General features: G+C 35.7%; 1 protein-coding gene across 1 annotated transcript in view; it reads left to right on the top strand.

The window, feature by feature from the left end:
- The window catches only part of ADGRV1 (adhesion G protein-coupled receptor V1), a gene marked incomplete at its 5' end in the record, with an annotated part of 491,204 nt that overhangs the window by 59,534 nt on the left and 418,659 nt on the right, over positions 1-13,011 (top strand). The window contains 6 exons of the mRNA XM_080804325.1: positions 351-531; positions 1,637-1,839; positions 5,539-5,668; positions 8,857-8,937; positions 10,313-10,452; positions 12,000-12,609. Coding sequence (XP_080660451.1) covers positions 351-531; positions 1,637-1,839; positions 5,539-5,668; positions 8,857-8,937; positions 10,313-10,452; positions 12,000-12,609 — 1,345 coding nt within the window. The remainder of the gene's footprint in view (positions 1-350; positions 532-1,636; positions 1,840-5,538; positions 5,669-8,856; positions 8,938-10,312; positions 10,453-11,999; positions 12,610-13,011) is intronic.

The following is a 13,011-nucleotide window of genomic DNA, read 5'->3' as shown; positions in this document are numbered from 1 at the left end:
ACTTAGGAACTCTGTACCCTGAGGTTGGTAATACCACTGTCTTTGTTACAAGCAACATGTGATATTACATTGATAGATCAATGTATCACTATACTGATAGATCAGTACATCAAGTGAATATGACATTTTTAGGCCAAAAATATTACTGCTCAGCACCCACTATTATGTAAAAATAATTACTTTCTTTGGTCTCTCTCTCTTTCTCTGTTTTAGTGTTTAAGAAATGTATCATGTGAAGTAGTAACTTCAGTGAAGTATAACTTAATTGGCTATTTTATTTTCTTCTGGTAAGTGGTAAGTAATTTCTGTATGCCTCATTGCTTCATGCTTCTGCATTTTTACATTTATAGGTCCTGAATATATATGTTCTTGATGATGATATTCCTGAGCTTAATGAGTATTTCCGTGTGACGCTGGTTTCTGCAGTTCCTGGAGATGGGAAGCTAGGTTCAACCCCCACCAGTGGTGCAAGCATAGATCCCGAAAAGGAAACAACAGATATCACCATCAAAGCTAGTGATCATCCGTATGGTAACTAAGCCCTTTTGCAAAAATAATCCTCTCTTCTCTGGGTGTACTTGATCTACTTAAGAACTTCTTAAGGGACTTTTTGCAGATGATTGAAATAGAACTTCAGGCCCTCTAACTTCTAGGCTCTTGAAATTCTAAGCTGCCATTATGAGGGACATTGTTTATGAAAGGAAATATAAAGATCAATTTCTGAAGTTTAATAATACAGGGTTATTTAAATGAATTTAAAATGAAAAAAAGTATTTCTATTCATGACTTTAAAAATATTTTTTAAGATTTTTATTTATTTATTTGACACAGAGAGAGAGAAAGAGAGACTGTGAGAGAGGGGACACAAGCAGGGGGAGAGGGAGAGGGAGAGGGAAAAGCAGGCTCTCTACTGAGCAGGGAGCCTGATGCGGGGCTTGATCCCAGGACCCTGGGACCATGACCTGAGCCAAAGGCAGGCGCTTAATGACTGAGCTAGCTACCCAGGGACCCCTCAAAATTAAACTATCCTGTTGTGATATGTTACCCCTAACTAACTGAAGTACTTTTTAACTTATATTTTATTAACCTTCAAGAAGTGGAGTTATCACTCTCTTTTTATATTAATTTCTTTTTGTCTGTGCTACAAAGTGATACTTTTCTTAATAATTTCTTAATTGTCCTAATAAATTGAGACCAGTTTTCTACATTGAAAGCTAACAGTTCTTTTGTAGGAAAAAAGCAAGAACAACTATTAAAAGTTCTGTGTAGGAAATCTGAGAGACTCTTCAACTCTGATTTTCTTAGTTTAATTTTTCTTAAATGTGTTGCAGATCCTTTAGGGCGGCATTAATCATGTTCTGCTCTAAGTCCAAGAATGAATTCTAGAGATTCAAATATAAGATTCTCTGGGTAGAAACAAGGAAAATTATCATTTTAACTTTTAACATTTTGAAAACTTATTGACATAGTCTATGTCAAAAGCATGTTAAATCTTCACGTAAGTCTTTTCCAATGAAAGCCCTCAGAATTTTATTCTGGCAATCAAAATTATTGTGCAAGATTGTTTCAAATGAATAAGAAGTTCTTCCATGGATAATTGGGGCCAGAATGTCCTGCCTCTCTTTGTGTCCTGCAGGCTTGCTTCAGTTCTCCACAGGGCTGCCCCCGAAGCCCGAGGACACGATGATCCTGCCTGCAAGCAGTATTCCACACGTCACTGTGCAGGAGGAAGATGGAGAAGTGAGGTTGCTGGTCGTCCGGGCACAAGGCCTCCTAGGGAGGGTTCTGGCAGAATTTAGAACAGTGCCACTGACAGCATTCAGTCCTGAGGACTACCAGGTATATATATTCCTTAGTCCTTTGGAAATGATACATGCACTTGTCAGATAGTCTCAACCCTTCTCTTGGAGGACTGATCAGAAGGGACTTGCACTAATCCTGCTCAACACAGAAAATAAGCAGTGATGGCTCTCTAGCCTTTTACATTTCTAGAAATTAAAGTACTTCAGTTCTTTGAAGCCTGACACTTAAGTAGCTATCATACTGATGATTCCTCTTGTACTTTATATTTGTCATAGTTTTCATTTGTATTACTTATTTTTAATGTTACAGGTTTTGATCAGGTGTATTTACAGTTCTGTTTCTAACATTTTTTTTTGTTTGTTTCTAACACATTTTAAATCCTCATGTCTGCGTCTATCAAATAGGACCAAATTTGTGAAGAAATTATATGTCCTTGCTTTTTCAATTTTAATTATATTTTTGGTTCAAGTGAGCAGCAGTGTGGTACTGGCAAACAGAAAATTAGGATTTTTGAACTGGACCAGACTGGGTTTTAAGTGGTCTTCTAAGTGGGTGGCCTTGGGAGCTCAGATCTTCCTAATCTCAGTGTCTTTATCATTAAGAGGAGATAATATCTGCTGGCCAGGATCGCTCTGAGGATGGATGGCAGCATTTTAAGTGTCATGTCTTGAACATGGCACATGTATCATGACACTCAGTAATCACTGCTTATTATCACGAGTATTCATTTGTATTAGGCAAATGCTCATAATTTCTTCTTGGCTGTACTTCTGAGGAAGTATTTTATATCCTTCAACATTTCTGTTTTCCCAAAGAATTGTCTCCTTTTAATATTAGTTTTCCTGTTTTTCTCTTTCTTCCTAACAAAACCCACACAATGGTACAGTATCCAGTAATTTGTACATGCTTTTCTCCTCAAACTCCAGAAACCCTGGCTAATTGAATTTAATTAATTTTGGCTATAGTCCAGTTAGCGAAGTTTTCTCAGATTTCTTCCTTCTCAAACTCTTTTTCTTGGGCAAGTTATATTTCTCTTGCCTTGACATATATTATATCTTTAATTTGATATGTAACAAATTGCACAAGACATGATAGCTTAGCTTAGTATTCTCTGCATTTTTCTTAGAGAAATACTTTGGTCCTTACATTGATAGTGTCCAATATCTAGGTAGTCTGGAAATCCCCAGTCTCCATTTGGATTATCATTTTCTTTAATAACCAAAACAAAATAAAACAAAACCTATGCCCCTATCTTTCACAACTATCAGAAAGCTACTACCTTTGAAGACATTTCTGATGATTTTTAGGGTACTGGTACTTAGATGTTCTGTATGTTACTGGTTTCCACTTTGAACTGTGATATTTGCTTGTCCCTGAAAATGTGATAATTTGTCTTCACTTCTCTCTGATGGGTCATCTCTCTCCGATCTGCTTTTCCACAAAAGTAAGACTTCTTAGGCTGTGTGTGTGAGTATACACGTGTTGGGGCGACGGAGGGGAAGTGCCAGGAAAGATCATCTAGGGAAGAGGAGATAATTGAATATCAGATATCATTGTTCTTAACCTTATTCTCATATGCTGAGGTATAGGTGATCCCCACCATACAGGTGCTTACTTCCAGCTCTTGTGATATAAAACAACTAATTAATGATTGAATCACAGTTACAGGAATGTTCAAGGTTGGTACCCTGGGAGAGAGGTGGGTATTGACAAAGGTAGTTGAGGAGGCCTTTCTTAGGGAAGTGATACCTATGCTGAGCTTTGAAGTTTAAGGAGAAAATGATTAAACTCAATGAAGGGGGAAAGAATGCTCAAGACTGGTAAAATGGCATGGTTGAAATGGTTAAATGGTCCTAATGAGGAGCAGAAAGAAGACCAGTGTTTCCGGAGTGTGGAGAGCTAGGCGTCCTGGTAAAAGATAAGGTATATGGGGACTGGATCTTTCTAGGCCTTAGAGATCATGCTACACTTGTGCCTTATATTTTAAAAACAGAGCTAAGTAATTGAAAGGTATTATGTATTTATAAAAGCTCAGTAGTTAGAATGGGGGAGAATGGATTGGAAGATAGAAGTACTGGATGCAGAAAGGCCAGTAAGGAGTCCACTACCTGAGTAAAGGCATAGATGTGAAGAAGTAGGGGGGCTCAAGAAACGTGTCCGAGTTAAAACGGCAGGATTTGAAGGTCGTTGAGTGCAAAGGATAAGGCAGAAGAGTGTGTCAAAAGTGACTCCCTAGTTCCTGTTACAGATAACTTGCCGCTATATAATTTAGCACTGTAGAGAGGATTGGATAAGGCATAGATTTTTTTTTAAGGGAAAATCATGGATTAAAAATTCTGACATAAATGATAAGAAAACTTTGAAATAGGCATTACATTTTAAGTCTGGATAGCAGAGGTTGAAGACAAGAATTTGGCAGTTGGGAGCGAATAAATACTATTTGAAGTCTAAATGCATGGTGGCCTTTTTTAGAAAAAGACTCTAAAGAGAGTCTGATGAGCAGTTTTTAGGGATTGTAAGGCAACTGTTAAAATCAACAAAGAACACTAAAAAGAATGAGCTAGAAACGTAAGGTGTGTGTGATATCATGGAATACCAGAGAAGTGTAATATCATGGAATACCAGAGAAGAACATATTTCTAGAAGAGGAAATGGCTCATCGTGTAGGATATTGCTAAGGTCAAGTTAAGATGGTTTCCTAAGACAGTTAAATATTATTTCTGTTGTTAAGACTTGTGGAATTACTCCACTGATGACTGTCCTCTAGGCAAAGTTAATTACTTCCTTCTTGAGCTTACTATATGCCTTTTATAGCAGTTGTTTTTCTGTTCAAATTATTATATTGTGTGGTTAACACTCCCTATAGAATGGTCTCCATCTAGCTAGGGATTTGTCTTGGCTGTTTTTGAATCCCAAGCATCTAAAATGGTACCATGTACATGATGTGCATTTGATAAATATCCAAAAAAGTAAATAAATGCATGATTAGGTAAATTGTACATGGGTTTCTCAATTTAGCTCTAAGATCATTAATAGCTCCTGAGAATGAAGTACAGTTTGTCCACACAAGCTAACACTAGAAAAATTTAAAACTTTTAAATGTGTTCTCATGACTTGAGGGGACGATGTTTATGTAAGAGATAATGAGGTTGGGGAGAAGAAAAGGGCCTTGAGACTTTGAACTTAAATAACTTTTTGTTTTTCCTCTAGTATCTGAACTTTTCTGATGCGAGATCTATATGATGAATTGCAGTTGCAAGTATAATCAAGAAAACGTTAATGCCCAGTAGACTGATATTTATTATTGTTTGGAGAAATTCTCAGAATGAAAATGTGAAAATGCTATTGTTACGCACTGATTATTTACATTACCCTGATATAATTTGAACAGTTCTAAATATATGTGGTCAAGAGTTTCATGCATCTCATTGAATTAATTTAGGAATTTGTGGATGTCACCTTTTCAAATTTCTCGTTTGCCTGGATTGCTTTTTTGATGAATAGGCAAACAAGAGAAATAAAAATCCATCTGCTTTACTTAGTTGGAGAATATTTATTTAAAATTTATATCAAACACTATTCACATCCACTTAAGTGTTTTCAGGTTTATATTTTACTTAGGTTCTTCTGTTTCAGTATTTATAATAATTTGGGACATAGAAGACACTCTCATCTTGCACATTAATATACAGAATAATTACAATCTAATGGATAAATCTTTTATTTGTATTTCAGAGTGTTGCTGGTACCTTAGAATTTCAACCAGGAGAAAGATACAAATATATTTCTGTTAATATCACTGATAATTCTGTCCCGGAATTGGAAAAATCTTTTAAAGTTGAGTTACTGAACTTGGAGGGAGGAGGTAAGCTGGTGACTCAAAAGTATCAAATATTTGCTTGTTCATCTGTCTTGAGGATAGTTCATGCTCTTAAGGAAATACGATCCTTTGAATCAATGTTACCTTTTTTTTTAAAATATGTGAGTAACTAGTCTTTGGAAAAAGCACCCTAAACATTAATAATTACTTACGATAAATTTGGTAGACAGTTTTTGATGGATAGTCCTTTCTTTTCTTGGTAAAAAGAATATTTCCATCTCCCTACATAAATTTAGAAAATTAGTCTTAAAAATTAATATTCAACTCATAGTTTTGTTTACCTAGACTTTTGCTGTGAGGTTTGGTTAACTCTGAGTTAATATTTCTAATGTTTATTATAAGGATACCACCTATTGTGCTGTTTTTTTCCCCATTGGTTTTTCCAAGTTGAGTGCTTTTATTTTCTTTTTTAACTTAGAAATATATTTATTGTTATGTGTTTCTATGTAGCACAAAATATTTCTTTACATATATAAAAAAGAATCCCCCAAATACTATAATTGTAATGAATCACCAAATTATTTTTTTTTAACTTTAAGATTTATTTATTTATTTGAGAGAGAGATTGTATAAGAGGGAGAGGGAGGAGAGAATCCCAAGCAGACTCCTCGCTGAGCCCAGAGCTCCACATGGGCCTGATCCCATATCCCTGAGATCACTACCTGAGCCGAAATCGAGAGCTGGACGCACAACTGACTAAGCCACCCAGGCACCCCCTGAGTGAATCGCCAGATTATAGTTGTCATTCATAATGGGTGCTCCTAAAATCATGTCGTTCCTTTCTTACTCTTTCAGTTTTCATGGTAGCTTCTTTAGAGCTATCTCCAGGTGTAGTCCAGGTGAACTTAGCCATTTTAGATAATTTGTTATGATAATTTATGATTATCAATAAAACAGGTCAATAACACTTTATAGTCAATTCTGATATTCAGAATCTCCAATTTTCAAAGATTTTTGGAGTCAGGATTCATTTCATGGCAAAACTCATCTGCACTGAAGAGATGCTTCTTACAGTCATTTGGATGAACTATTTATATAGGTTTCTTCACAGAAGTGTTGATGTGTATGATTTTCAGGTGCTGCTGGGGGTGTTATACAATGCATGTGATATGTACCATAGTCCCTTTATAAACGTAAGAAATTGAGAGTTGGTAAGGTATCAGCAGGATAATCTCTTCCTTCCAAAACCTGGTATTACTGTCTTATTATTATCTTCATTGTTTTAATGAAGAAGGTTATAATACTATATAAGTCACCCAAAGGGAGAGATTGGGTAAAACAGAAATATTAAAATTGTCTTCTACTATGTAATGAGACTTTGGATTAAGTATGGAAAATATCCCCAAATTTTCTTTCCCTGTGTTCACAAAGCCCAAGTGAAAGCAAACCAGGGAAATGATTAAACAGTGCCGCAGCTTGGTTGACTGCATAAAGCAGTAAAAACATGCTGGATGGCCTGTTTGGAGGATGGCATGTAAAAATACCTGCTTGGTTTGTCCTCCAGAGAGAAGTCCTCGCATTTCCAAATCATATTTTCATGACACAACTTCAGTAATTAGGGGCCACTATAAAATATTTGAAAAGTTGTTTTTTGTGTCACTTGTAGTTAGCAATACTTATGGAATAGAGAAAATGTTAGTGATCATTATTGATTGATAAGGAACATTAAGTATTTTTCAGAAGTAATATTTCTGATCATAGTGATACTTGGTATCTTATATAGAAACTTTCCCCATATTTGTAGAATATGCATTGTTAGGTATTAATTGTGCATGAGTACTCAGTTGAAAACAAATCTTGCAGACTTTGACTAAGCAATAATGGCAGAGAATCTCATTTTCCCTCAGTGAGTTGGGATTGGAGGTGAAGAAATCTAGACAGTGGCTTCTATTCCCCAAGTTATAGTAGGGACTGTCTAAGAAGTACAGTATTGTGAGGCGCTAAATTCTTTTGAGAGTCAGGGGAGCAACCGTCATTCCATATTGTTTTGTCTATAAAACTGACTGTATGTAAGATAGCTACCTGCATAGATGTTTTATGTTAGCCAGAGTGCATAGTGTTGAACCATCTTCTCTCATGACTTGCAGATAATATGGAGGATGTACTGGATAGTCCTTAAAATTCATTTTGCCTCCTAAGTCTCTAAGATGATTTCAGATTTGGGGTGCCATAAATTCTCATGTCTGGTGTATCCCAGTCCTATTGAGGGGAAGAACAGAAGAGCAGGGCAGATCTTAAACTTGCATGTCAATCAAGGACACCAGTAGAAGCACATAGGTCTGGATGTGGACTTGCCTCTCTTATCTTATCTTCTTTTCCATTGCTATCATCAGTATGCTTCCTGTCTTCTTTGCAAACTTTTGGTAAATTAATGGGCGGGGTTTAAGTGTATTGGAAGTGAGGGTAAACCACTGTCTTTTTTATCATAGTCCTCATATATACTGCCAAGTACTTTATTTTTTACATTATTTATTTGGTCTTTAGAGCAGTTCTGTAGAAGGCAACACATTTTTTAGGTGAGAAAACTGAAGTACCAGGAGTTTTAGTGGCTTGCTGGAAGTTTTACAGTGGGTATCTTTCACAGCTAGGCCCGAAACAGATTGTTGTAGACTGCTTGTCTAGGGTTCTTTCTACCATGTCAGTGGCAAAGGGTGATCAAGTCTGGGAATGGTAAATAAAGTGGGAATTTGAACATACGGCTGGAGGGAAATATTAGGTGCATTTCCCTAATTTTGAGTTGATTGTGGTGAGCGGTAAGGTGACTCTGTCATAGTCATAGTCATATAGGCCTAAGTGTGTGATTGTACACAACCACAAATATTTTAAAAATATTTAAAATGTTAGAAACAAAAATAAATAAAATGTTAGAAGCAATTTACATTGCTTTAAGTAAGTGATTTAAAAAGACAACTGGTTAAGTTGACAGAAATGGGAAATACCAATTCCAACTTAACATGGAATAGTTCCTAAAGCTATGGATGAATTTTTAATAAATAGCTTGATAAATGTTATACTTTTACCACTTCAAATAATTTGTCTTTTATGGAAGAATGCATGCCATTGGGTGAATATTACTATATTTTCCTCTTTTCTGGATATGTTTTAAGAGCTCTCCATTTTCTCGTTGTGTCAATGTGTATTGTGTGGGTGTGTCTCTCTGTCTCCTTGTGAAGTGACTGAATTCTTTAGGGTTGATGGCAGTGGTAGTGGTGACGGGGACATGGAATTCTTCCTTCCAACTATTCACAAGCATGGTAAGCAGCTGTTCCAAGGCCCTTTACTAGTCTTCATTTTATTTTAACTTCTCTTTTTAGAGATAACAATACTGAACAATTATTTACACCTACTATGTGCAGGTTCTTTACATATTTTATCTCAGTAACCATAGCAGCAACTTTATAAATTAGTATTTGCTCTATGTCTCAGTTACCCAACTAGGAAGTGATCAAGCCAGAATCAAGTCCTTACCTACCTCCAAAGCCCAGACTTTCCTCTGTATGAACCTAATACAGTGTCCTGATTCTAACTGTAATAGAAGTTTTGCTATCATTCATAAAGTGATTTTTGAAAAATATTTTACATAGCTTTGAATACCTAAAAAGACAGACATAGTACATTTATACTTTCCTGTTAAACGTATTATGCTTATTTTATTTACAAAAAGAGCCAGCAGTCTTTATATGTAGCATTTAATCAAAACAGTTGGGAAAAAAGAAATTAAAAAGGCAATAAATGGGGAGAATAAGTTGCCAGTCATGGGTGGGAATACTGAAAAGAGAATGCATTTCAAGTAGATTCCTATGCAAACATGATTCAGCTTTTTACCTCAGATAATTTTTTTTTGTATCGAGAGAAAATTATTTCTCAAGGGAGAACTTTTTCTAATCCTCAGATATTCCTTTATCACAATTTCAGGTTTTATGTTTTAAGGTTAGAACTCATGTTCCCACCTCTCTCATTTCTAACTTGCACCAATGCCTCATGTAACCACTGTATTTAATTACTCTGTTACTTCTGGAATTGTTCATTTTCTTGTCTGCATATACTAATGCAATATAAAAGTTGGACATAATTCTTAGGAAAAAAATGCAATGCTTCTGTAAAATTGGCACCTCTTGAGTTATAAGATTGGCGTGTTTGGGGCCAGGAGAGGTAGATCTATAATATCATAATGTGATGAAAAAATAGGCCTAGAACTAATGCACATTAAAAACCAAGAATCTGTTCAGTCAGATAGTTGAAAATCATAGGGAAACTGTTTCATAAAGGTAAGAGGCATTTTGGCTCATGTTCTTCTGAGGTCAGCAAGGATCGTGGGAGACTTTCCTCATATACTCTGTGTGGAAGAATGTTCTCTTTCATAGGACAGAAAAAGAAAACAAGTTTTCCTTATTCATCTCCAAGTGCTTATACAGCACTTGTATATCACATTGGTGCCAAAATAGAGAAAGGTCATAAAAGCATGAATATGTGTGGCAACCATTTGTGTCTGCCTTTCTTTCTAAAACAAATTAGAACATACTCAATGAATGGTACAACTCTTTTCAAAAAGTTGTTCCTTGGCTTTCCTTTGGTTTGTAAATTACTTATTAACATTTTCTTGCTATTTGTTGGAACTTACCCATGCAGCCAGTCTAGGAGTGGCTTCACAAATTCTGGTGACAATTGCTGCTTCTGACCATGCTCATGGTATATTTGAATTTAGCCCTGAGTCACTCTTTGTCAGCGGAACTGAACCAGAAGATGGGTATAGCACTGTTACATTAAATGTGAGTACAGTTTTCCCTCCACTCTTCGACACTTTCTATTCTTTTAAAACTGTTTTATTGTATTATGAAAGTGTCCTTCATGTTATTATTATTTTTTCTTCCTTTTTGGGTAGAGGGGAACAAGTCTAGTGGTACACACAATACAAACTGATAATTGAATAGTGATTTGACATTTGTCTTTGTATGTAGTTTTGCATATAAGTTTGTCTTATGATTTTGAGGAATCCTGACTCTTTAAGGAATATAGTGGAGCCCTCCAAATATTATTTTTTATAGATTTTGTATTAATTCACTTAGGCTATGGAAACAAATGTCTCGTAAAGCCTGCAGGGGCTTAGTATAACAAAGATTTGTTCTTCCACTCATGGTATGTCTCCAGATGAACTTGGCCATCGCCAGTTATTAAGGGATCAAGGATCCCAGAGGCAACATCCCGGCAGGTGCTTCTGTCTTCATGGAGGGGAAAATGTGGGTTGGAGAATTGCATACTGGCCCTTATGATTTCTTTCTGGAAGTGATTTGTAACCTTTCCACTTAGACTTTTTGGTCAAAGCAAATCACATTGGCCATGCCTAATGATAATGGGTAGAAAAATGCAATCCTATCTCACCTCTCTCCCAAAAGGAAAGAAAATCCAAAACATTTGTAAATAGCAGTAATAATGATAACCCTATATGTGGGGTGTGTGTGTGTGTGTGTGTGTGTACTTTCTTCTCTGCTTTGTTCCAGTTAGGAATTAAGCTGATTAAATTGTTAAACAACTGGGAGGAGCTTGAAGCTTGCTCAGCTTCCTCAGATTTTATATAAATAATGAAGAAAGATCACTCAATGGCAGATCTTCAGTAAATTGTTGTGGAGTAATTTGAACAACTTTAGAAAGGATAACTAATTATTCAAAAAAAGAAAAAAAGTAAGGGAAAAGATCCAGTTTTATAAAATTCCTGTCTTGAATGTTATTTTGAGTTAACATTCATAATTAAAGCTATTTCTTTTTCTTAATATATTATTGGCAAAAGTATTTCTTGCTTCTTAAGTATATTTTATCCAACTTTGGGAGAAATATGTTTTTTGGTGAGTTTTTCATCTTACATTGAAGATAAAAGGAAATATAATTTGTTTTCAAAAACGAGTTTTATGACTAACTTTTCAGAAAATATCACTCATTTCTTCCTTACAATGAAGTATATACCATTTTTGTAGTAGAAGCAAAAATTTTCATGAGTATGCTTAAACAAAAGAAATTATTAATTACATTTGCTTCATTACTGATACATAATTGTAGAAATGATATAGCTACAGTTTAGTTAGAAGGTAAAAATGTTCAATCAATGTGTAGCTTTATGCAACAATCACTTTTTAAGTACTGTGAGGGTCTTCAGAGACTGGTGGTTGTTGGTCCCTGCCATCAAGAATCTCAAATTCTTGCGAAAAACTTGTAGAAGATAAGATGAAAATTTAATATCCTTCTATCATTCTATATTTACAAACCTCTTAATCAATGGTTTTAATCCCTCTCTTAATACATTTTGCTGTTAAATATTTTATAGATAATGAGAAGCCATGGAGCTCTGTCTCAAGTGACTTTGCTCTGGAGCATAGGCTCTGATCCTGATGGCGATCTGGCCTTCACCTCTGGCAATGTCACATTTGAGACTGGGCAGAAGAGTGCCAACATCACAGTGGAAATACTTCCAGATGAAGATCCAGAACTGGATAAGGTCTTCTCTTTGTCAATCCTCAGTGTCTCCAGTGGCTCCTTGGGAGTTCATACTAATGCCACATTAATAGTTTTGGCTAGCGATGATCCTTGTGGGGTCTTTATCTTTTCTGAGACAAACAGACCTATCAAAGTTGAGGAAGCAACCCAGAATATCACACTGTCAGTGATAAGATTAAAAGGCCTCATGGGAAAAGTCCTAGTCACATATGCAACACTGGATGATACGCAAAAACCGCCCTATTTTCCACCTAATATAGCCAGAGCAACTCAAGGAAGAGACTATATACCAGCTTCTGGATTTGTTCTTTTTGGAGCCAATCAGAGTGAGGCAACCATAACTATTTCAATTTTGGATGATGATGAACCGGAAAGATCGGAGTCAGTATTTATTGAGCTACTCAACTCTACTTTAATAGAGAAAGTACAGAATCGTCCAAGTAAGTAACCATTAGTGTGTTTTTATTATTATGGGAGGTAAGAATCCTAAAAAAATAAGTTAAGAATTGGGTATAGTAGAAAAATCCTATAAAAATAGTAAGCTCTGACTTTGAAAACATCACCTTACACAAGTTAAACTATAAGACAAATGGAAGTGGGACACATGAAAACCCAAAATTATGTTTTGAAAGTCCCTTATGTTCCCAAACTAAATTGTTAAAAGCTCTGGTGTAATCCAGTGCAACTGACTTCTAGTACTATTGTATTAGTACTATGTATTAGTACTAGTATTATGTATTGTGGCTTCCAAATCATTCTAAAGTCAATCTGGGTATTCTAGGGATAGTTCTCATGGCAAGATCCTGAGCCTCCTTCACCTTGATCCACTCAGGATGATTCCC

This window comes from Martes martes (assembly GCF_963455335.1).
Source record: "Martes martes genome assembly, chromosome: 5".
NCBI classification, from domain to species: domain Eukaryota; kingdom Metazoa; phylum Chordata; class Mammalia; order Carnivora; family Mustelidae; genus Martes; species Martes martes.
Note: the sequence above shows the minus strand (reverse complement) of the source record. Positions and strands in the feature narration are given on the sequence as shown.